Genomic DNA, 27219 nt, shown 5'->3' with positions numbered 1-27219 from the left:
AAAGTTTTACTTCTTAAAAACCCAAATATGTTACTGGACCTCTTACTGCTGGGATTGCTACATCATCTTCTCGTTATCAGAATACAAAAACAAAAGGATTGCGGCCCATAGGCCAAGTTTCCCTCTGGGATTTGGTTTGCACAGCAATTGATACTGACTGTGGTTCTAACTAGAGAAACAAACAGCTCTTGACAGGACCTTTCCATGGGGAAAGAGTGGGAATCCACTAAGACAATAAATCAGAAGCTCCAACACACAGCCTGGAAGACAAGTCTTCAACTGTCACACGATGTCAACTAACACATTCATTTGCTTCTCCTCATCACCGTACAATTTATTTGCCTTTAAATAATCAATGATTAGACACTTACGAATCTGGGTGCTATCATAAAACGTCTTCATTGCAACACATTGAAGTATAACAAGCATCACACTTGGGGAGAAAAATGGAGAGACTGCTGTTGTATACACCTCTAATCTTGGCTGCTCCAACAGGATACTTACCCTACTCACGTATGTAGATGAGGCAGAGATGCTTATGACGTTTGTCCTCAGTGACACGAAGCCAAAGGGCGCAGTGCAACAGTCAGCCCCACTTGTGTGAAGACAGGGGCAGCAGCTGCCACAGGGCCTTCCTGCATCGACTGTGCCTCAAAGGGTCCAAGAAGCTGTCTGGTAATGAGGGTGACCCTTGAGGGGTGACTCCCTCACATTCTTCATCACCTACCGCAGCCCTTTTTGAAGGCCCGCTTGAATATTAGGTTGGGTGACCAGCTGGGTTGCACCTGCTATCCATTCCATAAATCATTGTACCATCAGTGCCGCCGACTGGTCAATACTACTTAAAATGGCATTGTCTGGTGGTCAGTGTGCTGCTTATGCATCCATTCAGCTTTATGCCGCTCAAGAAGTTGGTCACTCTCTCAATGGATGAGCTGAAGTATTTGGGTGCAAGGCTGGCGATGCACATGTCATGGATGGACTCCTCCACTCTCTGCCCATGATTCCACAATGCCTCAGGGAATGCTTGACATTTGAACACACATCTCCTGCTGTTCCTCAAGGAAGAGGCACCTTATATGACAGCCAAGGCTTAGAATCTGTTCATCTGAACATGGCTGTATCTGCCCTCTATCTTCCGAGGGAGACTTCCCACAGCTGCCTCTGCCACCCTTGCCTGTCGCTCAACGTGTGCCACCCATTCTATTCACACTTGTGGTCCCACTGAGACAAACGTGTCTGTGCTGAAGGAAGGGTGTGCTCGTCACATGTGACAGTGTCACCTTGGTCACATCTTCCTCCTCTTCAAAGGACACTGACTCTCTCGCTTCAGCGTGCATAGTTTCCCCCTCCACATTTGCCCCTGTGGGATGCACACAAAGGTGGTTATGCTCCCTCGCCTCTGTCATTATCTGCTTCTGCAGAGCTTAAGCACACTCTTAGAGCCACTGACTGGCATGAAAAAAACCAAGGAGTCGTCATCTCCTTCCCTGTCACCTGAAGATGTTCAGATCTCTTCACCCTGTTTTGGACAGACTTCCTTCTTGACTTATGTGCTGCCACCCTGGTGAGGTCCACTGGCATCAATATGGACAGAGATGGCACTCCACCACCTGACCGAGCCCTCTCTCTAGCGTTATGCGCTCTCTTTTCCTGCAAGTTCTTAGTGGATAAGAGTTAAGGCCAATGTGCACTCCTTCACTACATTCAGCTGCATCAACACATATGACTTCACTGGCTAGTGTTACCTCCTCCACCTCTGATGGAGAGGAAAGCTTTCCCACAGCTCAGTGATGTTCCCAAGCACACACGTATGGAGTATTCGGGAAAACCATGCGCCCTCAGGCTGCTCATCCTCTGTGGTTGCGGCTGCAAACCTGGAGGCCTTTCATCTGGGTGCAGTACTGCACTCAATTTGACAATCCCTAGAAGGTAATTAAAGCATTTGCAGCACTGAATCCATGTCCTCCTCACCTTGCTGAATCCACTCACCACCTCAGCCATCTCCAATCAAGATTGTTTGATTTGGCTGGCTAGCCTTCACCAGCTCCAGGAGTACCTCAATAGAAAGGCATCGCTAAACTGGGGTAGGGTTGCCAAACATCCAAGACTGTCCTGGAGTATCTAAGAATTGGAGATCAATCTCCAGGACACAGCTCTTGCAACCCTGCAGAAAAATTGGGGCATTAAAAAGGATTGTCATTTCCTTTGAACATTTCTCTTTACCAGATATAAAAAAATCGAAAACTGGGAGAAAGAAAGGCTGTTCGACCAACAGTCAAGCATCATCCAATTGGGTAAGAGTCTTTTTGCTTTCCAACTGGGAAGGCAGTGCGTGACAAGGATGGATGTGTTGGCCAACTAATGGCAAGTGTGTGGGGGCAAGTCATGTTATGAAACCTCCAGGAATGCTTTTAATCAGTTGGAAGCCTGCAGGTGTTTGTGGTGGTGGTGGTGGTGGTTTTGGGGCGGGGGGGGGCGGGGCGGGGGGGAAGAGAGAGAGAGAGAGAGAGAGAGAGAGAGAGAGAGAGAGAGAGAGAGAGAGAAAAGAGTGGGCAGCCATGGCATGCGTGCCTGTCCTCTCCCTCTGCCAGCAACCACAATATTGGCTGCCAGTTCTTGTTTAAAAGTCACCCACCTCACTTCTGTCCCACCTCCCCAACCCCACGTCTGGATCTCCAACACATCCCTTGGAATTAATTAACCGATGTTTAAAATCGCGTCGCACACGACGCACCCATCTGACATGGGAGTCGGGACTCACAACTACGCCCGACATCAGGGTCCCGCCCTTGGATTCAAACTTCTGCTCAATGTAATTTAAAAAATTATCGGGGAGTATGGAAGGCGAGCACAATGGGTGCAGTAGGAAGAACATGCTTTAAAATGTATGACAGCTACAGGAGTATCCTGCAAGGAAAAGTGCTTGCTAATCCAGAAGCAAGGCATTTTGACACTGAGAAAAGGTGTCAAGCTGCATCCTGATATCAATGCAGAGTTGTGTTTTTCTCTTTGCAGGCCGAGGAACTTCCTAGGCCGGAATTTTGCAACCTTGTCGCAGTGGGGATGGGGCTATAAAATGCGGTGAGCCATTCTAAACTCCATTGACTTCGGCAGGAGTGTAAAATTCCACCCAAGAAGTCTGAAAAGGAACCAAGTGTATAAAATTCACCGCACAATATATTAAATATGGATCAATATTACATTGGTGACTGTCACAGAAAAGCAGCTAATGTAGACTGACATGAGGTCATGTCTTATCCTCTCCTTCACACCCCTACTGAATTCCAAGCTTCCTTTTACAAAAAAAACGTACTTAAGGAAACTGGCAAGAGTCAGCTCACATGACCCATGCTTCTAGTAATCCTCATTTTTGGAGTATTTCAATCTCAATTTGTTTTAAATAAAAAAAGGATTATCAAAAGCAATCAAGAATCGGAGACTTGAATGAAAACTGTACTCAAGACACATGGGAAGGCATGTACCTCAAGCTCTCAAGTGTCAGTTTTAAATTTAAAATTTACACACAAGACAGAATCTAAAATGGAGAACAATGAAGTAGAGAATACCGTCAATTCGGTCACTAGGAGCTTGCTGCTAAAACTAACTGGGCATAAACACCATCACCTTCACATTTGCCACACTTAAAACTATTTTTATGGACGGTTATAATAATCAACAGCAACACTGATGGTTTAATCTTTGGATTCGGTCAGTATTCATAAATTGTTTTGAACTTTGCATTTTTCGATATCTGATTAGTTTGATATCCCATAATTATAGAGATGCTGTAAAAAATTAATGTTTACAATGAAATAAAACTGAATTGATAACAATTGGCATGATTAGTGTCACCAGTACTTAACCACTGGTAAGATCATTCTGGTTAGTCGAGCATTTACTGCCCATCCCTAATTACCCTTGTTCCAAGGGTATTTAAGATTCAATCACATTGCTGTGCGTCTGGAGTCACATATAGGCCAGACCAGGTAAGGATGGCAGATTTCCTTCCTTAAATGGCATTAGTGAACCAGATGGGTTTTTACAACAATTGGCAATGGTTTCATGGTCATCATTTAATTCCAGGTATTTTTTATTGAATTCAAATTCCACCATCTGCCATGGCAGGATTTGAACCCAGGTCCCCAGAGTATTACCCTGGGTCTCCAGATTACCAGTCCAGCGACAGTACCATTATGCCATCAATTGTCCTTAACAATCGCTTCCTAATCGCTACGTGCTGGACAATGCTGTCAACACAAAAACAGCCAGCAAAAAACCCATCCCTTTCATAAAGATATGAGTTTGGCACAGGAAACTATTTATATAACACTCTTAGTATGTAGAAAAACATCCCAACATGTTGCAGAGGCAAAAGGAAAAGCAGCCCAAAAAAGGAAGGGTTAGGAGGGATGACTCAAGAACGTGGTCTAAAGGGTGGGTTTGAAAAACAGGGCAGAGGGATTTAAGGAAGGAAATAGCACATGGTGGGGCATAGGGAGCTGAAGGCAAGGATGATAATGGTGGAGTGAAAAAGAGGAGGCAGCTCTCAAGAGGTCAGAGAGTTCAAGGAGCAGAGTTCCTAGGATGGCTGCAAATATAAGGATAGGAGTTGGTCATTGGTGCTTCAAGCCTGCGCTACCATTCAATAATATCATGGCTGTTCATCTACTTAACTGAACTTTCCCCACACTATCCTCATATCCCTGGATTCTCTTTGACCCAAACATCAGTTTCAGTTTTCAAATATAGGCCGAGTGAGCATCCACTGCTCCCTGAGCTGGAGGTTTCTGAAGATTCACAACCCTTTTAAAGAAGAAACCCCTCATCTCGGTCCTAAATGATCAACTCCCTATTCTAAGACTGTGTTCATTAGCTCCAGAGTCCCCAGCAGGGAAAACATCCTCTTAGCATTAGCCCCATCAAGTCCCAAAACAATTTTGTGTGTTTGAATGGTACCAAATTCCAGGGAATAAGCCTTGTCAAGAAGATATAATGTCAATTATTTTATTGGAAATTATTTTAAAATAGAGTTTAGTGGTGTCTCTGTCTATGTGCGTGTGTCTTAATTGGACTAAAGCCAGCTGGTCTAGAGGCTTTGATGTATAGAGGAGAAGTAGGTTTGAAATGGTAATTAGATAAACATAGGGAAATAGAAAGTGGGGTGTAAAGGGGGCAATTTGCATTTTTAAATAGACCATCCAAAAGAGCGGGTGAAATATTACACCTAACCAGATGAAGCTCAGAAACAATGTATTTTTTTATAAGAAAGCTTACTAGTAAAGTGGGTATTATGAAAGGGTTTTATTGTTAAAAGATTTGAAGTTCAAAAAACCTAATGACTATGTGAATTTGCATTCAAAGATGAAAACACACATAAAAAGGAAGAGAAGGCTGTTGGTAAAAGAAAGAGGGATTCTAAGATCTAAAGCCTCCAGCCTGTAAGCCTCAAGTCTGTCTGCAAGGGCCCGGAGCTGAAAGAAACTCATTTTGAATGCGACTGTCCAGGGTGTGCTTTGCCAGAGGTCTGTTTAAATCTGTGTTATACTGTTGCCTTACCAGGGATCTAACGGAGAGTCAGATTAATTAGGGGATTTTTGTAGTTATTAGAGTAGCAATTTTGTAGACATATGTATGTGCTTATAATCTTTGTATTAACCTTTAATTTAGTTTTATAAAAAAACCTCTCAAGACTCAGTGGTCTCATCACTACTGAATTCAAAGCCTGCATCTCGAAACATACAAATTGCAAAAATGGGTTAAGACAGTTGCTTCATGTTTCCCTCTGGGATTTGAACAACTCAGCCTTTACCATCGGCTGTGTCATAATAGCCTAGTCTACTCGATTTCAAATCATAAGATTAATACCTGGGGTAATATTTAATACTTCCCCACCCCCCACCCCTAAGGTCAGATTGGCAGGCAGACAGGTGGGGGCAAGGGTGTAAAATTGAGCATCATGACAATTACCCACCCCACTGCAATTTTACACACAGCAGGGGTGGTGTCAGGTGGCCCACCCAACCATGGTCCAACTGAGGCCCTTAAACCTCTTCCTATCCCTGCCATAATTCTTGCCATGTCAGGCAGTGGCCAGTACCAAGTGGAAGGCCTGGCAGCTTTCACTGCTTGGGCTGGTGGCAGGCACAGGGGTGGTAGCTCCTTTATAAGCTCCCTGAGCCCATTGGTGGTATCCCCATCGACTATGTCCTAGGATGGGGAGGTGGGTGTGTGGAGAACATGGAATCTAGCCCGATGAACCTTCACTGTACCCCCTCTGAAAGGTAAGTATATCCTTCCTTTGGCAAGGTGTTCAAAACTGTACACAGTATTCCAGCTGTGGTCTCACTAAACCCTATGCAGAATTCTTTACTCTATACTCCAGTCCTTTTACAATCCAAGGTAGAATAGTGCTTGCTTTCCTAATTTGCCTGCTGTATCTGCATGTAAACTTCTGAGATTCAAGTACAAGTACATCCAGGTCCCTCTTGAATACAAAACATTTCCCAGTCTCTCCATTTAAGAGTATTCTAGTTTAGATTTGAGAGTATTCTAGTTTTCTTACCAGAGGGGACAACTTCACACTTCCCCACAATATATTCTATCTGCCATGTTCATGCCCACTCACTTAACCTGTTGACATTCCTCAGCACCCTCTGCTTCCTTCTCAGTTTAATTTCCCACCCAACTTTGCATCGTCAACAAACTTGGCTACATTTCACTTAATCCCCTCATCCAAGTCATTGATATATAGTTTGTAAATAGCGGAGCACCGATCCCGGTACTATACTGCTAGGTATAGCCAGTCAACCCAAAAATGACCCATATTCCATCTCTGGTTTCACTCCATTAACAAATCCTCAATCTATGCTAATATTTTACCCCAATCCCATGAACCTTAATTTTTTTTGCAAAAACCTCTTCTGCAGCACCTTATCGAATACTTTTTGAAAATACACTCACTACATTCACTAGTTCCCATTTATATATAGAGCTAGTTACATCTCCAAAAATCAAACATGACTTTTCATTTCATAAATCCATGTCGATTCTGCATAATCATAATATGATCCTTTAAGTGCCTTGTTACCACATCCCTAATAGATTCTAGAATGTTCCCTACTTCTGCTGTCAAGCTAACTGGTGTATAGTTCCCTATTTTTTCCTCTCACTTTTTTTTGAATAGTGGGCTTATGTTTGCTGCTTTTTCATCCATGGGGACTGTTCTAAAACCTAGGAGATTCTGGAGGATCAAAACCAATGCATCTTCTATCTCTGTAGACACCTCTTTTTAAACCTAAAATGCAGGCCATGAGGTCTGGGTATCAGTGAGTGGATTTGTCGACTTTCACAGCCAATAACTTTTCCCATACTTTTTATTTAATTTTTTTTGCATTCTTCATTCTCAAACCATTGGTTCCCCACAATTTTTGGAATTTGTGTGTCTACCATTAAGACAGCTACAAGGTACTTGTTTAATGTCTCTGCCATTTCCTTATTCCTTATGTCTCCTCAGCTAATGGGCCGACATTTAAATTTTCTAAACTCTTCCTATTTACACGTCTATGGAAACTTTTTACAATCTGTTTTTGTGTCTCTTGCTGGTTTACTGTCATTCTGTTTTCTGTTTTCTCTTTCCTCATCATTTTCTTGCTCCTCCTTTGCAGCATTCTAAAATCATCCCAATTATCATACTTGCTACTCTTTTTTGCATCATCATAAGCCTTTTCCCTTCATTTAATACTCCTTTCTTGAACTTGTTAGCCATGGTTCGACGACTTTTATCCCTTAAGGAACGTATATTTGTTGCCACTTATGAATTCTTTAAATGTTTGCCTTTACTTATCAACAGTCATCTTTGAAAATGGTTTCCCACTGTACCTTGGCCAACTCAGCCCTCAAACCTACGTTTCCTCGCCTCATTCCTGAGCCTTCATTAGTTTAAAGTCTTGTCTACTGCCTTAGTTTTTGGATTCGCCAGGACAGTGGTCCCAGCCAGGTTTAAGCAGAGCCTGTTCCCAACAGAACAGACCATAAGACCATAAGACATAGGAGCAGAAATTAGGCCAATCGGCCCATCGAGTCTGCTCCTCCATTCAATCATGGCTGATAAGTTTCTCAACCCCATTCTCCCGCCTTCTCCCCGTAACCTTTGATCCCCTTACCAATCAAGAACCTATCTATCTCGGTCTTAAATACACTCACTGACCTGGCCTCCACAGCCTCCTGTGGCAATGAATTCCATAGATTCACCACTCTCTGGCTAAAGAAGTTTCTCCTCATCTCTGTTCTAAAAGGTCTTCCTTTTACCCTGAGGCTGTGCACTCTGGTCCTAGTCTCTCCTACTAATGGAAACATCTTCCCCACGTCCACTCTATCCAGGCCTTTCAGTATTCTGTAAGTTTCAATCAGATTCCCCCTCATCCTTCTAAACTCCATCGAGTATAGACCCAGAGTCCTCAAACATTCCTCATATGTTAAGCCTTTCATTCCTGGGATCATTCTCGTGATCCTCCTCTGGACCATCTCCAGGGCCAGTCCATCCTTCCTGAGATACAGGGCCCAAAATTGCTCACAATAATCAAAATGTGGTCTGACCAGAGCCTTATAAATCCTCAGCAGCACATCCCTGCTTTTATATTCTAGTCCTCTCGAAATAAATGCCAAAATTGCATTTGCCTTCCTAACTACCAACTCAACCTGCAAGTTAACCTCAAGAGAATCCTGGACTAGGACTCCCAAGTCCCTTTGCACTCCAGATTTCTGAATTCGCTCCCCATTTAGAAAATAGTCTATGCCTCTATTCTTCCTACCAAAGTGCATGACCTCACACTTCCCCACGTTGTATTCCATCTGCCACTTCTTTGCCCATTCTTCTAACTTGTCCAAATCCTTCTGCAGCCTCCCCGGCTCCTCAATACTACCTGTCCTTCCACCTATCTTTGTATCGTCTGCAAACTTAGCCAGGATGCCCTCAGTTCCTTCATCTAGATCATTAATGTGTAAAGTGAAAAGTTGTGGTCCTGACAACGACCTCTGCGGAACTCCACTAGTCACCGGCCGCCATCCTGAGAAGGACCTCCTTATCCCCACTCTCTGCCTCCTGCTAGACAGCCAATCTTCTATCCATGCTAGTACCTTGCCTCTAACACCATGGGCTCTTATCTTACTGAGCAGCCTCCTGTGCGGCACCTTGTCAAAGGCCTTCTGGAAGTCCAAGTAGATAACATCCATTGGCTCTCCTTTATCTAACCTACTCATTACCTCCTCAAAGAATTCTAACAGATTTGTCAGGCATGACCTCCCCTTGATGAAACCATGCTGACTTTGCCCGATTTTACCATGCAGTTCCAAGTATTCTGAAATCTCATCCTTAATAATGGACTCTAAAATCTTACCAACGACCGACGTCAGGCTAATCGGCCTGTAATTTCCCATCTTTGCCTCACTCCCTTCTTAAACAGGGGTTACACTAGCGATTTTCCAGTCCTCTGGGACCCTCCCTGACTCCAATGATTCCTGAAAGATCACCACTAACGCCTCCACTATCTCTTCAGCTATCTCCTTCAGAACTCTGGGGTGTAATCCATCTGGTCCAGGTGATTTATCCACCTTCAGACCTTTCAGTTTTCCTAGCACCTTCTCCTTGGTAATGGCCACCATACTCACCTCTGCCCCCGACTCTCTTGAACTTTTGGGATGTCACTCGTGTCTTCCACCGTGAAGACTGGCGCAAAGTATCTATTCAGTTCCTCTGCCATTTCTTTGTTCCCCACTACTACTTCTGCAGCATCATTTTCCAGCAGCCCAATGTCCACTTTTGCCTCTCTCTTACCCTTTATATATCTAAAAAACTCTTGCAATCTTCTTTTATATTGCTGGCTAGTTTACCCTCATATTTAATCTTCTCCCTCCTTATTTCTTTTTTAGTTGTCCTCTGTTGGTCTTTGTAGGCTTCCCAATCCCTTGGTTTCCCACTGCTCTTCGGCGCATTGTATGCTTTCTCTTTAGCTTTTATGCTGTCCCTGACTTCCCTTATCAGCCATGGTTGCCTCGTCCTCCCTTTAGTATGCTTCTTCTTCCTAGGGATGAATTTTGGCTGTGTCTCCCAAATTACTCCCCGAAACTCCTGCCATTGCTGTTCCACTGTCTTTCCTGCTAGGCTCATCTCCCAGTCAATTCTGGCCAGCTCCTCCCTCATGCCTCTGTAGTTGCCTTTATTCAACTGTAATACTGTTACATCTGATTCCAGCTTTTTCCTCGCAAATTGCAGGGTAAATTCTATCATATTATGGTCACTTCCTCCTAAGGGTTCCTTCACCTTAAGCTCCCTTATCAAATCTGCCTCATTACACATCACTAAATCTAGAATTGCCTGTTCCCTACTGGGCTCCACCACAAGCTGCTCCAAAAAGCCATCTCGTAGACATTCCACAAATTCCTTTTCTTGGGATCCACTATCAACCTGATTTTCCCAGTCTACCTGCATATTGAAATCCCCCATGATCACTGTAACCTTGCCTTTCTTAACACACCTTTTCTATCTCCTGGTGTATCTTGTGCCCCACATCCCGACTACTGTTCGGAGGCCTGTACATAACTCCCATTTTGGTTTTTTTACCATTGCGGTTCCTCAACTCTACCCACAGATTCTACCTCACCTGACCCTACATCATTTCTTGCTATCGATTTAATTTCATTTCTTACTAACAAAGCAACCCCACCCCCTCTGCCAACCTGCCTATCTTTTCGATAGAATGTATATCCTTGGATATTTAGCTCCCAGTCCTGATCCCCTTGCAGCCATGTCTCCATAATGCCCACCACATCATACCTGCCAATTTCAATCTGCGCCACAAGCTCATTTACCTTATTTCGTATACTGTGTGCATTCAGATACAACACCTTCCGTCCTGTATTTCCCATCCCCTTTCTCATTGTCATCCCTTTCTGATGTGCTTGAAGTTAGATTCCTAGTCCTTTCCAAACACTCTGTCCTATTTTGTGTTTTGGAGACTTTAATAGCCTCTCCTGGGCTCTCCTTTCTTTTCAGTTTTTTCATAATTTTCCATGAAGTTGAATCCACCCCCCCACACGCTAACCTGCTGCTTTGTTTCCCATTAGTCATACTTCTTGGAGTTTTACCCTTCCAACCCCCCCCACTTTCTAGTTTAAAGTCCTGTTGACCACCCTATTTACCCTTTTCGACATTGGTCCCAGATCGGTTCAGGTGGAGACCGTCCCAACGGTACAGATCCCTCCTGTTCCAATACTGATGCCAGTGCCCCACGAAATGGAACCCCTCTTTCCCGCACCACTCCTTTAGCCACGTGTTTACTTCCCTTATTCTCGCGTCCCTATGCCAATTTGCACATGGCTCGGGTAGTAATCCAGGGATTATAACCCTTGAGGGCCTATTTTTTAATTTAGTTCCTAGTTCCTGATAACCCCCAAACAGGTCCTCTTTCCTAGTCTTAACTATGTTATTTGTCCCGACGAGGACCACAACAACTGGATCCTCCCCCTCCCTCTCCAATATCCTTTCAAGCCAGTCAGAGATGTCCCTCACTCTGGCACCGGGCAGGCAACATACCATGCGGGACTCTCGATCCTGCTTACAAAGGATGCTATCAATTCCCCTAATTATAGAATCCCCTACAACTGCCACTTGTCTTTTTGCTCCCCACTCTTGAATGGCCTCCTGTGCCACGGTGCCGTGTTCAGCTGGCTCATCCTCCCTGCAGCCCTGTTCGTCATCCACACAGGGAGCAAGTACCTCGTACCTGTTGGACAAGGTCAAGAGCTGAGGCCCCTCTGTTCCTGAACACAGGATCCCTCTACCTGCCTCACTTGCAGTCACACCCTGCTGACCCTGACCACTGACCGGACTTGAGGTACTTAATTTACCGGGTGTGACCGCCTCCTGATACAAAGCGTCTAGGTAACTCTCCCCCTCCCGGATGTGCCGCAGCATCCGGAGCTCGGACTCCAGCTCATCAATTCTGAGCTGGAGTTCCTCCAGCAACCAACACTTGCTGCAAATGTGGTCACTGCGGTTTGCAATGGGATCTGCCAGCTCCCACATCATACAGCTACAGCACATCACCTGCCCAACCATCTCTAGATAATTAATTTATTAATTAGTTTTGCAGTGTTTTTTTTTCAAATTTGGTGCAGATTTCCTACCAACCAATCAGGTCACAGTTTTCCTGTGACGCCACTTTTTCAGTTTTGGCTTCAGTTACTCTGTGCCCCGAGGTCACCGCTCCGGTGCTCCTCCTTCCGAGTCTGCTCCCTAGAGACAAGGCCGCGAATCCCCGAGGTAAGCTAGATTTATACTCACCGCTCCGGTGCTCCTCCCTCTGAGTCTGCTCCCAGGATTTACTCACCAATCAGCTGCTTTTTCTTTAAAACCCACTTTCAGAAGAGTGTCCCTCGCAGGTCTGGTGCACTCCTGAAGGCATTGCCTCTTCCCCTCTCTCTTTTTTTTAGGTTTGAGGAGGAGGGAGGGATGGATACACTACAGCAATGTAATGTTTGGGGCTATTCCGTTCTTTGACAGGGGGTCCTCCTCGATTCCCTCCTGAGTCACGGTGGCTGCGATGACTTCTCCCAGAATGCTTCAGTCACTTCTCACCAGCGCCCTCTATTGGATGCCCTTCCTCCTATTGAGTGCAAGAGTCCTCCTCGGTTCCCTCCTGAGACGCAGTGGCTGTGATGACTTCTCCCAGAATGCTTCAGTCACTTCTCACCAGCACCCTCTGTTGGATGCCCTTCCTCCTGTTGAGTGCAAGAGTCCTTCTCCTCGGTTCCCTCCTGAGTCGCAGTGGCTGCGATGACTTCTCCCAGAATTTTTTTTTTTTTTTTTGTAAAAATATACTTTATTCATAAAATATCTTCAATCACATTCCAAACCATTTCAAAAACAACATTACAAGGGTACAATCCAGGTTAAACTTTTACAAAATGTATCACCAGGTGCATCAGTACAAACAATATTACAATCATTTACAGCCTTTCATTTTGATCTGTACAGCCCGAGGGGCTCTAAACAGTTCCCAGTCTCTCGGTGCGCTGTGGTAGAAAGGTCTTAGACAGCGACCCTTCCCCATTGCGCCTTTGCGGCAGCTGCCCCAAGCTTTAGTGCGTCCCTCAGCACGTAGTCCTGGACTTTGGATTGTGCCAGTCCGCAACAATCGGTCGGGGACAACTCTTTGTGCTGGAAGACCAACAAGTTTCGGGCAGACCAAAGCGCGTCTTTCACCGAGTTGATGATCCTCCAGCTGCAGTCGATGTTTGTCTCGGTGTGTGTCCCTGGGAACAGCCCGTAGAGCACAGAGTCCTGTGTCACAGAACTGCTCGGGATGAACCTCGACAGCAACCACTGCATCTCTCTCCAGACTTTCTTTGCAAAGGCACAATCCACAAGGAGGTGAACAACGGTCTCTTCCCCACCACAGCCACCTCGAGGGCAACGTGCAGAGGGGGTGAGCCTCCTGGCGTGTAGGAAGGATCTGACGGGGAGGGCCTTTCTCACCACCAGCCAAGCTACGTCTTGGTGCTTGTTGGAAAGTTCTGGCGATGAGGCATTCTGCCAAATGACTTTGACAGTCTGCTCGGGGAACCATCCCACAGGGTCCACCCTCTCCTTTTCCCTCAGGGCCTCTAGGACGTTACGTGCTGACCACTGCCTGATGGACTTGTGGTCAAAGGTGTTTTTCTGCATAAATTTTTCCACCAGGGACAGGTGGTACGGCACGGTCCAACTACTTGGAGCGTTCCGCGGCAGCGTGGCCAGACCCATCCTTCGCAACACCGGGGACAGGTAGAACCTCAGCACGTAGTGACACTTGGTGTTTGCGTACTGAGGGTCTACGCACCGCTTGATGCAGCCGCACACAAAGGTGGCCATCAGTATGAGGGCGATGTTGGGCACGTTTTTTCCCCCTTTATCTAGAGGCTTGTACATCGCGTCCCTGCGGACACGATCCATTTTCGACCTCCAGATAAAGCGGAAGATGGCTCGAGTGATCGCCGTCGCGCAGGAGTCTGGAATGGGCCAGACCTGCGCCACGTACAGCAACAGCGAGAGTACCTCACACCTGATGACCAGGTTCTTACCCGCAATGGAGAGGGAGCGTCGCTCCCACATGCCCAGTTTCCTTTTCACCATAGCCACTCGCTCCTTCCAGTTTCTAACGCATGCCCCGGTCCCTCCGAACCATATCCCCAGCACCTTCAGGCCGTCAGCCCTGACAGTGAAGGGGACAAAGGATCGGTCAGCCCAGTTCCCAAAGAACATGGCCTCGCTCTTCCCACGATTTACCTTGGCTCCCGAGGCCAGTTCGAACTGGTCGCAGATGTGCATCAGTCTGCGCACCGACAGCGGATCCGAGCAGAAGACGGCGACGTCGTCCATGTACAGGGAGGCTTTTACCTGAGTGCCTCCACTGCCTGGGATCGTCACTCCTCTTATGCCCGGATCCTTCCTGATGGACTCGGCAAAGGGTTCTATGCAACACACGAAAAGGACAGGCGAGAGAGGACAGCCCTGCCTGACTCCAGATTTAATCGGAAAGCTATCTGTTTCCCACCCATTGATTGAGACTGCGCTACTGATGTTAGTGTAGAGCAGTTGGATCCAATTTCGAATTCCCTCCCCAAAGCCCATTTTGGAGAGCACATCCCCCATGTAGGTGTGCGATATTCTGTCAAAGGCCTTCTCCTGATCCAAGCTGATGAGGCAGGTATCCACACCCCTGTCCTGTACATAGGCAATCGTATCCCTGAGCAGCGCCAGGCTGTCAGAGATCTTCCTGCCTGGTCTGGTCAGGGTGAATCACCAATTCCAGAGCGGATTTGACCCGGTTGGCGATGACCTTGGACAGAATCTTATAGTCCACATTCAACAGTGAAATGGGTCGCCAATTTCTAATTTCCTCCCTTTCCCCCTTGTGCTTGTAGATGAGGGTGATGATGCCTTTCCTCATGGATTCTGACATACTACCGGCCAGGAGCATACTCTCGTACACCCCTAGCAGGTCTGGGCCGATCAAGTCCCACAGAGCCGAATACAACTCCGCCGGCAAGCCGTCGCTTCCGGGGGTTTTACTCTTCTCGAAGGACTCGAGGGCCTTAGTCAGTTCATCAGGAGTTAGCGGTTTGTCCAGGCTCTCCCGCGTACTGTGGTCTAAGACCTCCGTGATAGAGGACAGGAAGGACTGGGAGGCCGTGCTGTCCGTGGGCTTCACGTCATACAATCCGGCATAAAAGGATTTGCTGATCCTCAGAATGTCGGACCGTGATGACTTTACTGAGCCGTCTTCTTCCTTCAGGCTGCTGATCACAGAGCGCTCTCTGTGTACCTTTTGGAAGAAGAAACGTGAGCACGTCTCATCCTGCTCCACGGAGCGGACCCTGGAACGGAAGATGATCTTGGAGGCCTCCGAGGCAAAGTGCGAGGCTTGCTGGCCCTTCACCTCTTGGAGCTCCTCCTTGACATCGACCCCCATCGACTGCAGCCGGAGCAGATTCTGCATCTTTTTCTGGAGTCGGGACATTTCCCTCTGTTCCTTTCTAGCTTTCTGGGTGCCTTTGCGGATGAAAAACCTCTTGATGCTTCCCTTGATCACTTCCCACCAGTGTGTCAGGGACTCAAAGAGGGGTTTCACGGTTCTCCAACCTTTGTAATCCCTCTTGAGCTCCTCAATGTTCTCTGGGGTCAGCAGTTGCACATTTAGCTTCCATGCCCCCCTGCCCACCCTCAGGTCCTTCTCCAAGTGGCAGTCCGCCAGTAGGAGGCAGTGGTCAGAGAAGAACACCGGCTTGACCTCGGTGGATCTGACTGTGAATGCACGGGACACAAACAGGAAGTCTATCCTGGAACGAATGGACCCGTCTGGCCGCGACCAGGTGTATCTACGCTGCGCTCCGTCTGCAGGGTTGCTGAAGACGTCGTGCAGCTTGGCATCCTTAACTGTTTCCATCAGGGATCTGGACGTAGCGTCCAATCTGCTGCCGGCCCTGCCGGATCGTCCAGCCGCATCGATGATGCAGTTGAAGTCCCCGCCCAGAATGACCGGCCTGGAGGTCGCCAGCAGCAGTGGGAGCTGCTGAAAAACCTCCAGCCGCTCAGCCCCTTGTGCCGGGCCATACACGTTAATTAACCGGAGTGGAGCGTTCTTGTACATTACGTCTGCTACGAGGAGTCGCCCGCCCACCACCTCCCTGACCTCGGAGACGGTGAAGTTGCCTCCCCGCAGCAGAATACCCAGGCCGGAGGAACGAGAGTTGTTTCCGCCCGACCAGATCGATGGCCCGTGGGACCACCATCGTGACCATTGCCTGTAGGAGCTGAGGTGCGGTATCGCACACTCCTGCAGAAACAACAGGTCAGCTTTGACCTTGGCTAGGTAGTCCAAGGTCGCAACACATCGCGTAGTAGATTTAATGCTACGCACATTTATGGATACAATCTTTAAACCCATTTTAAAGCATTTATTCTCCTACCAAACCCACTGTCTCTGAGAGTCCCAGACCTTTAGTCTGCTCCTTCATACCCGTAGTGAGCTCAAATTCCTTCACTTTGGATGGGCTGAGGTAGATCTCCTTGGCCGTGTTCTGCTCCAGTGGCATCTGGAGGTTCACGTAGAGAGCGGGTTTTGAGATGACCTTTGCTGGAGAAGCTTCTCCAAAACTCACCCCCTCTGGGGTGTTGCTGTTCCCGGCTTCCTGGAGCTGGGGTGCGATGATTGCCTCACTGCTCCCAGATTCCAGGGGCTGTGGTGCACTGGCCTCCTCAGGTTGCAGGCAAAGTTGGGGTGCGCTGGTCTCCTTGTTGTCTCCAATTTTCTGGAGCTCGGGTGTCTCGTCCTCCAACGCCCTGGAGCTTTGCCGCCTCTTCTGTCGGTGCCGCTCTGGCACTTCATCATCCGAAGAGCTGCTGCCCTTGTCATCCGTGTCGGATGGGAGACGCCTCTTGCCGCTTCTCTGGGAAACGCCTTTGCTTCTTCTTCGCTCCCTCTTACTTTTCTTGTTCTTCACCGTCCGCCACTCCCCCTGCTGCTTTTCCACTGCTGCCTCCTCCTCCATTGATTCGCTGTCCTGAGGACTGGGAGGTTCAGGGGGTAGTGCTGTTGATTGGCTCTCTGTTGCCTCAATCTCTTTCTCCACCTTGTCTCTCTCTGTGTCCTCCTTTGTCCCGTTGAGCTCCCTGGGGGCCTTGGTGGTTGGAGTGACACGAAACATTTCTTCTGCTTCCCCCTGGTCGGCTTTGGCTGCCTGTGCGTAAGTACGGCAGCGTTTGGGGCAGGTCCTGTAGAGGTGACTTGCCTCGCCACACAGGTTGCAGCACTTGGCCTGTTTGCAGTCTTTTGTCTGGTGCCCTTCCTGTTTGCAGATCTTGCAGAGGGAGGCGCTGCAGTTGGCCGCCACATGACCAGCCTTGCCGCATGAGCGACAATGCTTGGGTTGCCCAGCGTAGACCAGGTAGCCCCGGTTTCCCCCGATAGCGAAACTGGAGGGAGGGTGGAAAATGGCTCCCTTACCATCGGTCTTTAGCGTGACCTTAAACAGGCGTTTGCCTGTCCAGATCCCCAAGTCGTCTCGAATCTCGGTGCCGCTCCCCACCTTATCGAAGTACCTGGTGAGGAAGGTGACCACGTCGGCGACAGGGACGAAGGGGTTGTACACATGCACCATCACCTCACGTTCCCGTTGCAACGGCAGAGAAAAGAGCGGCTCCGCCGTCAGGATCTTCATCTCCGGCAGGTCTCTCTTCTCCTCGAACACCCTCAGGAGCCGGACGCAGTCTGCCACCCGCTTGAACGTCACGTCAAAATAACCACCTTTGCAGGAGTCATGCAGGGTGAAGATCTCCGTAGCTTGGAAGCCGCACGCCTTCAACAGGATCCTCCTGGTGAAGAAGCCCCGATCCATAGGTGATCCTCCTTCGCTGTGGTTCACCGTGACTCGGACGGTGATAGGTAATCCACGGTATGGATTTGGATTGCGATTGGTTATCGCCCTTCCATCCCGACCTTGCCTTGGCAGGACCATGGTGTCGCCCCTGCAACACTTGATCTTAGCCAAAAGGCCGAGAAGCGAACTTCTCCCAGAATACTTCAGTCACTTCTCACCAGCACCCTCTGTTGGATGTCCTTCCTCCTGTTGACTGCAAGAGTCCTTCTCCTCAATTCCCTCCTGAGTCGCGGTGGCTGCGATGACTTCTCCCAGAATGCTTCAGTCACTTCTCACCAGCGCCCTCTGTTGAACAGCTTCCTCTTTCCCAGTAATGGTACCAATGGTCCATGAAAATTCTGATAAAAGGTCACAGTCCTGAAACCTTAACTCTGTTTCTCTCTCTACAGATGCTGACAGACCTGATTATTTCCAACATTTTGTGCTTTTATTTCAGATTTCCAGAATCTGCAGCATTTTGCTCTTACCAATTATAAATACACTGATTTCAAGCAGCTTTCTGCTATTACCACCTGTCTTACAACACATCTATTACTGCAGAGATAATCGGCTTCAACCTCCATTACATAAAGCCTGTGAATAGCTGTTTGCGGTAGCTATATGCCTCAGCACCCTTGGTGGGTGCAAAAAAGGAATTTTAAAAAATCACTATTCCATTCCTAAGTGTTATTAGGTATCCTCTACTGAGATATGCACTTGTAGACAGCAAGATGGAGGTTTTCTTTTATGCTGATCTTACAGCTGGGCACCACAATGGGCCTCTAAGCTGTGTGGTGTGGGGGGAGGTGGTTGTTGGTGGGAAGGAGAAAGAAGTATGAAGCCAGGATGGGTCTCCCTATAGATCACAAGGTAGCAACTTCTGCTTCAAGCATAAGCATGTAAGCAGAGGAAAAGACACAACTGTGACGTTCCCAGCAGCCAGGTCACAAGCCAACTTTCAAGGCTTATGTTAGTCACTTTGGTGAGGCACTAGCAGTTGCCTGGCACCTATAAACATAGTTGAGTCAACACTTAAGGGCTGGTAAACCATATTGAAAGGAAGCTAGGAGGATTTGCATCTATATATTGCATCATGCCTCTTCAAACCACTTCACATGTATGTAAAGTGAGATGATGTATAATGCCACACTCCTTTCAGGGAGAATGCACACTGCTTTAATATCCAAGTTCCAACAAAATCTTTAAATTAAAGAGCTGAAGACCTTGTTGAAAAGGAGACTTCATACAGGTTGGCATTACACAGCAGCTAGTTCTGAAACCCACATGTCACAAGACTATTTCATTAAAAAGTTGAAGTTACAACTATGACATTGCTCTGTGCAAATTAGATGTCGTGTTTGGTAATTTCCACAACAATGATGACACTTCAACAAAAAGGATACTCTATTTGTGAAAGTCATATTAACAAAAGGTCTTTATAACATTAGTATTTAATTCATGGAAATTGTATTCCACTAATGCAGAACATGGAGTATAGCTGGCAATATTTTTATTTATATAGCACTTATCCCAAAGCATGAAAGGTACTGTAAACAAGCACACAGAATGACTCCTGCAGTAAAGTTAACATGGTAGGCATCATCAGATAGGCAGCTATACTACTAGTTTTGACTCCCTGCTCCCACACCGTCTCCCAACCTCATGAAATGGCATTCTTTCAGATCTATCCCTGCAGCAACCTCCATGTTAAACTACAAATAGGAACAACATTAAGAATCTCCCAGCTTAGTAACCATGAGCACAATATACTTCGATAAGAAAGCTCATTGGCCTATCTTAATTCATCCATCCAGAACAAGCCTATACTTGGCTATTGCTGCTTCTAATTGTTTCTATAATGATGACAAGGATTTGGCCACCACCACTCTACTTCAACATCTATTCCAAGTATTGATCACTCTCTGCATAAAGAACCTCCTGATAAGGTGTCCTAAACTTATCTTATAGTTTGAACCATGTACCCTTCGCACACCATTTTTCATTCCTATATACAAAACTTCACACTTATCTACACCATCATTCCATTTATTATTATTTAGCCCACTCCCATCTTATTTAGCTTGTTCTGTAAATTTGTGCTGCTTTCTTGGGTACCACTGCCCCACCTAAATTGAGATCTGCAATTTTGATCAATTTGTATTGGTTGAGATTTTCCTGTAACAGGACATCTAATGACCTCTACCACTAGTTAGACTTGCCCATGCACGAGCAAATTTGAAAAAAATTTTCAGTGGCCAGTTGTTAGAAGTGTGAGTTCATAATGGGCACAGAGGGAAACAGAGCATCAAGGCCTGAACAGGACAAGCAATCGTATCTCTTAAATGAAATCAGATTGAAGACACAACTTGTGAAAAAAACAAAATATACAAACAAGTACAAATTAGACTGGATGAATTCAATGTTAAATTGGGTACGGAAAGAAAGTCTGGGTTAAGAGAGGTGGGGAAATAAAGTAAAAAATGATCAAGTTGAAATTTTACATTTTTTAATTAAATGTCCAATAATTCATACCTGAAGGCAACTCAGCACTTTAATATTTAACTTTCAGTCGCAGAGTAGTTGTTTCGCAGTAATTAACACCGATCATATCCTCAAAAGGGTATCTGCACTTGTAATAACAAGGTTTAACTTTGTGGCCATCTCCTTGGCAAACACAGCAATTTCATGCTGTTCAATGCATTTGAATGAGGAGGCAGGCAGCAAGTTGTCATTTCTCAAAGCTAATGACAAAGCAGCACAATTCATGCAGAAAATTTGGGATATTTGTGTCTGACCACGCAACTGCCAATCACCTAAAATCTCTGTACCATATGCATATAAATAATAACAGGCACCATTAGCCTGATCACTATATTGAAAGCGAAATCCGGACCATTGAGTTTCTCCATCCAAGTCATTTTTGTGGATTTGAAAACAGTAGCAGTCCTAATTCTAAACCCTAGTGCATACCATAGTCTGTAACCTCAATGTGGCAAATCCTTCATTCTACCACAGTCATCAAATCAGCGATTCAACCCTGGTCCGATAAGAAGTTTAAAGCATGCCAAGAGCAGCAGCCCGATTCCCTAAAAGTGAGGTGCCAAGCAACCTGTGTGAAGCTACAACACAGAACTACATGCATGCCAAACAGCAGGAAACAGCATGCGACAGACAGCACCAAGCAATCCCACGACAGATCAAATTAAAGCTCTTGCAGTTCTGCCACATCCAGTTGTAGATGGTAGTGGGGCAATTAAATAACTAGTGGGAAGAGAAGGTGCCACAAACATCCCCAACTTCAGGGCGTGAATGCAAAACACAAGGTTGAAGTGTTTGCAACCATCTTCAGCCAGAACTTCTGAGCAGCTGATCCATCTCAGCCTCCTTGAGGTCCTCACAGATGCCAGTCTCCAGCCAATTTGATTCACTCCACATGATAAAGAAATGACTCAGCCCACTGATGTCTCAAGAGTGAGCTGTTGCTCCTGCTTAAAAATGGAACTTAAATATCAGTGCACTGTTACAGACACTAAATTCTGGAGGAGATGTTAAATCATAGCCCGCTTTACTGTTGAGGTGCATTTAAAAGATCCCATGACAATTCAAAGAGGAGAAAGTTCACCTGGTTTCCAGGCCAAAATTTGCCTCTCAACATCCCTTGGCATCAAGGCAACATTTAACAGTATAGAATCAAGGAACCTTTGCAAAATTTAAGTCAATTTTGAGGTTCATTCAAAATTGGAGTCTAAGGCTGAAAACTCTCCACTACTTATTGACATACCTAGCACAAGGGAAGATGGTTGTCATTATTTGAGGCCAAGTATCTCTGCCCTGGGACATCACAGGAGTTTCTTCAGGGAAGTGTCGGAGGCATAACCATCTTGAGTTCTTTCATCAATTACCTTCTTTCCATTAGGTCAAAAGTGGGGATGGTTGTAGATGATTGCAATGTTTAGTCCATTTCCAATGTCACAGATAATGCGCTCCATGTTTGTATGCAGCAAGATCTGGACAACATTCAGGCTTGGGCTAGTGACAAGTAACATTTATGCCAAACAATTGCCAGGCAATGATCATCTCCAATAAGAATCTAACCACCTTCCTTTTTCATTCAATAGCATGGCCATCACTGAATCAGATGCATTCTAGCATAAATACTGTGGCCACAGATGCAGGTCAGGCTGGGTGTTCTACAGTGAGTTAACTTACCTCCAGATTCCTCAAAGCCTTTCCACCAATACAAGACACTAAGTCAGGAATGTGATGGAATACTCCCCACTTGCCTGGATAAATGGGTTCCAAGAACACTCAAGAAGCTTGACACCATCCAGGACAAAGCAGCCTGCTTCACTGGCATCTTATCCACCGGCTTAAACATTCACTCACTCCAGCACCTGCACACAGTGACAACAGTGTGTGCATCTAAAAGATGCACTGAAACAACTTGTCAAGGCTTCTTGCAAACCCATGACCTCTACCACCTAGAAGGTCAAAGGCAACAAGTGCATGAGGACACCACCGCTTGCAAGTTTCCCTCCAAGTCAATCACAACCCTGGCTTGGAAATATATCACTGTTCCTTCATCGTCGCTTGATCAAAATCCTGGAACTCCCGACATGACAGCAGCACATCACAGACTGCAGCAGTTCAAGAAAACAGCTACTACCACCTTCTCAAGGTCAATAAATGTTGTCCTTACCAACAATGCTACATCTCACGAATGATGAGTTATTAAAAAATTAGTTTCCCCTGCCCACACCTTGACATTCGCCCTCTAACCAGCACCCACTGTTTTCTACAATTTTGTGTATCCATCCAAATTTTAACAATCCCCACAGCTTTGAGCTTAATTAGTGACCTTTCATGAGGAAATTTATTAAATGCCTTTTGGAAGTCTAAGTACACAATGTGGCAGGGGTTACTACAGCCAATTTGGGCCTTCACTTGGGCTATCAAGGTGACAGGTCAGGCAGAATCTTATCTAAAGCAATCTTAGCTGTTGTGCAGCAAGTTTTTATTTTCTACAATAATCCACAAGTTCAGTCCATGCATGTATCTGAAAACTAATAAAGGCAGATGTAACAGGTTTTAAGCAAGTAAAGAGTCAGGGAAAGGGAGTGAATAAAAAGGAAGGTCTGTGATCAGGGGAAAACAGAGAGATTGAGATTAAATGACAAAAGGGGATGGTACTGCAACAAGTAAATAAATAAATGTTGGTCTAGAGGATGGAAAAAAGGGTCAAAAGCTAAGTTCTGAAATAAAGTGGGGGCAGAGGTTATAATCTAGAATTGAACTGAAAATTGAGTCCCGAAAGCTGTAACGTGCCTAAATCAAAAAGATGAGGTGCTGCTCCTTGAGTTTATGTTGAGCTTCAATGGAACAGTGTAAGAGGTCAAAGGCTGGGAGGTCAGAGTGGAAGTAGGGGGAAAAAAGAAAAGAATTAAAATGGCCAGTGACTGGAAGCTCAGGATCAAAAAGAGGTGAGGGAAGTGACATAGTTAGGACTGGAACAAGGAATGTTCCACATTTCCCACAAAAAAGGAATGCATAAATAGGGTTATGCATAAGGGTTCTCAAGGCGACACCTTTTATTTGGAGGAAGTGAGTGGAGTCAAGGAAGAAGCTGTTCAGAATGAGAATTAATTCAGCTAGGTAGAGGGGGCAGTGGTGGATAGGAACTAGCTCCACCTCTGTTCAAGGAAGACGCAAGCCTTCACCACACCACTTACCAAGACCTCAATTACCCAGAACACCCATCTCTTTCCTGTGCAAGGACAGCAGATACAACACCTGCCCTACCTTTCCTACTGTCCAGGGGTCCAAACACTCCTTCCAGGTTAAATAGCAATTTACTTGTACTTCATTCCATTTAGTATACTGTATTCAGTGTGGGGAGACCAATGCAGATTACAACCTTTGAGTGTACTTCTTCTTCAGTCCACCAAGCATGATACAGAAAGTCGCTTTAATTCTCCATCAACTCCCACACTGACCTCTGCCCTCAGCCTCCAGCACTGTTGCAATGAAACTCAATACGAGTCAAGGAACAGCACCTGATCTTTACAACCTTCTGGACTCAACACCAAGTTCAACAACTTCAAGTTATAACCTCTGCCCTTTTTGAGGGGGGGGGGGGGGAGGGTGCTGCAGCTGTTTGCAGTGATTCTATTATTCCTGTTTACACCTCCTCTAGACCTATCTTTACTCGTCCTATGACCATCTCTTTTTGCCTTGCACCAACATCCTTCTGCCATTTAATTTCTCCCCAAGTCAGACCTTTCCTTTTGTTCCCCCCCTCCCCCTCCCCCCGACACCCTTCTTAAAACCTGTTACATTTTCTAACTTTTTTTCCCTGAGTTCTGGCTAAAATATTAACTCTCTCTACAGATGTCACCTGACCTGCTAAGCATTTTTGTTTTTATTTCAAACTTCCATCAGAAAGTAATTACTTTCTGAAAACTAGTGGGTCGATCCTGTTCAATCCAGAAAAGGAAGGAGTGAAAAATGTCCCTTTCCCTCCTGTACTTACGGGTAGGGTGTGGGGGTGCAATTATTAAGTTACTCCTTGACACATTCCTACTTACTTAAGAATTACAGTAAGCGGATACATTAAGAGGCATTTAAAATCAGTACATCGCATAAATTTGGAAGCAGTTAACAACAAAACTCAACGTTTCTACAGAATAAGAAGGGGGATATTGTAGTCTGGCCCGGCTAGGGGGATCAGCTGCTTCTTGTCTAGTATTAGATTATTAAGGCTCCACAACTTTCTAAAGCAGAATTGTTTTCCCTTCAATAAACGATCACGCATGATAAGATTGGAGCCACATCTACGCCTCTGGTTGAAGTGATCAGACATTTGTACAAGCTCAATTCCCTGGCTTGCAAGAACTGAACAAAAAAAAGTCAACTCCTGGCTGTGCTGGTGCATGTGTGATGGGAGGAACTGTCCTATACAATGTGTGTGAGTGAGTGACTGAGGGGAGGAAGAGAAAGAGTTGGGGGGGGTGGGGGGACTTTTTTTTGTTTCGCCACGGTCATGTCCTAGGCTTTATGCCCGGCCTGGGTTAATGAAATCTCGGGCGAGCCAGGCTGAACTGGACACAGGGGCGCTGGAGCTGGAGGAAATGAACTTTACACGGCATTTAAAAACGGCTTATCATTGCCATCCCCTCCCCACCCCCAATCCCTTTCAATGATTTGCAGAGAAAAAAAAACCAGACCAGACTTCACCTATACCTAATAAGGTTATGGGACCAGGGCATTCATGTTGCAATGTGCAATCCCCGGGGCAACAGGACATTCCAAAAACTCGCTGTTTCAACCTTCCATTCAAATAAAAATAAAATGAGGGTAAATAATAATAATAATAATAAAAAAGATATTTTACTCACACACGGGATCGTCCATTCTCAAAGGTCTGGTGAGACGGATGCTGGCAGGAACCGTGTTGTCAATAAGTTCGTCAATGCACTATCGGAACATGGAGAAAATAGTAAACAACATACTATACATATAGTATTAAAAAAAACACACATTCAAGGGGCACAATGTGAAATGTAATATACTCCTCCTCCCCATCCAAAACCCCCCTCCCTCCAAAAATGCATCCAAATTCACAGAGGGGTTGGGAAGAGGGGGTGGGCAGAGAGACGAGTTTGCCATTTTGGGGATGTGTAGAGGTGTGTAAATTTTTTAAAAACACAAAACAATTCTCAGTTGCAGCCCAGGATTGTAACATGTGCTTCCTGTGGCGGGGAAGGCGGGGGATGTCGACAATTGAAAAAAATTCAGTATTTCAAAGCCTCAAGTTTAATGGATTGCTAAGCAAATGAAAGTTGCAAAGATGCGCCCGATTGACTATGTCATCAGCGACCACACTTCAGGCTTGATGCCTTAAAAATACCGGGCACAGGCTGGAGCTAATGAAGGAAGCCGATCAAAGAGAATAAACCCCTGTGCGCTGTTACCGCCAGTCCCAGAGTGTCCAGCATTTCCCTCTTCTCTTTGTCTCCGGGTCCGATGTGTCTCTCTGAGAAGTCATCGTGCCGGGGTAGGATCTTGTCTATTAACCTCGCATGGTTTGTCGGAGTTGTGCCCAGGGCTCGCACGCCGCGGCTCGGCTCGGTTCGCTTTCTCCGAGAGTTTCTGCTGAAAACCGCCGGGCTGCCCGCCCAGTTCAGCCGGCGTCCGCCAAGTTTCCGGCAGGTGAGCTGCTGCAGACCGAGAGAGTTGACCAGGAACCCCCAGGATTTCACACAGCTTTGCATTTTTTTTCCCCTCTCTTTTTTTCTCTTTTGCTTCCTTCCCCCTCACCCCCTTTAACCCTCAGCCCCCCTCCCTCCCTCCCCAAACCAAACAAAAAAGGACCCCCGCCGCTGCCTTGAACTAACTTCCCGAATTCGGAATTCACTTCGGATTAATGAACTAAGCGGCAAGCCGAGCCACCCGGCTTTATATACCGACACCCAATCAAGTGACTACATAACCATGACGTGTGGACAAGCCTCCCAAACATCAGCTCATCATATAATAATTTGTTTATATATGTATTATTTATATATATATGGTTTTGGGTATAGTTCGGATTTCTATCATCGAGGCAACATTCGAACATCTTGGGGTTCACATGCCTGCCTGCTCCGTGGTCTCAAAAATCCACGTCTTGCTTAAACAAGATGCACAGAGGCAGAATGTGAAAACGTTATTTTATTGAGTCACGCGAAGACTGTCAGGAGTTTATAACTAATGCTGCCATCTGGTGGGATCACGTTAGATGTTGAGACGTATTTCAGTTTTAGCACAGGGTGGAAGGAAAGGTGAGCCACACTTGGTGGTAAACTGCTGCACATCCTTCCTCCCTCCTTCTCCCCTGCACCCCCTCCCCTCCATTATTGAGAACACCCAAACAGCCGGGGGCGTCTCCCACCAGCTCTCCTCCACTAGCTCAGAATCCCTTAGGCATTTCCAGTCAATGTAAGAGGCCCAGGATTGTGTTGCGAGGTGAATTTATGCCAAAAATAAGGAAATGGCTGTAGGATGGGAGCGAGGATTGTACACATTTGCCATAGATTACTCTGGAGAGAGAGAGTCAAGGTCATGACAGAAATACCTCTTTACTAAAGGACTCTTTAGTAGAGGACCCTTTACCCTCTCCTGGGCTAAGCAGTTGGCATTGAACTTGGATGTCTAGAACATTAAGTTGTTTTCCCTATGCCCGTCTTTACATCACACTGAAAGCAGATGATGCTCAGATATTTG

At 46.1% G+C, this 27219-nt stretch overlaps 1 protein-coding gene across 1 annotated transcript in view; it reads right to left on the bottom strand.

The window, feature by feature from the left end:
• gldc (glycine dehydrogenase (decarboxylating)) overlaps positions 1 to 26266 on the bottom strand; it is a 180250-nt gene extending 153984 nt beyond the window's left edge. The window contains exons 1-2 of the mRNA XM_078570563.1: positions 25929 to 26266; positions 25353 to 25431 (exon numbers count right to left, since the gene is read on the bottom strand). Coding sequence (XP_078426689.1) covers positions 25353 to 25431; positions 25929 to 26228 — 379 coding nt within the window. The 5' untranslated portion in view covers positions 26229 to 26266. The remainder of the gene's footprint in view (positions 1 to 25352; positions 25432 to 25928) is intronic.
• Between the last annotated feature and the right edge of the window lie 953 nt (positions 26267 to 27219).

This window comes from Cetorhinus maximus, chromosome 2 (assembly GCF_964194155.1).
Source record: "Cetorhinus maximus chromosome 2, sCetMax3.hap1.1, whole genome shotgun sequence".
NCBI classification, from domain to species: Eukaryota; Metazoa; Chordata; class Chondrichthyes; order Lamniformes; family Cetorhinidae; genus Cetorhinus; species Cetorhinus maximus.
The sequence above is the reverse complement of the archived record's forward strand: the minus strand, read 5'-3'. Positions and strand labels throughout refer to the sequence as shown.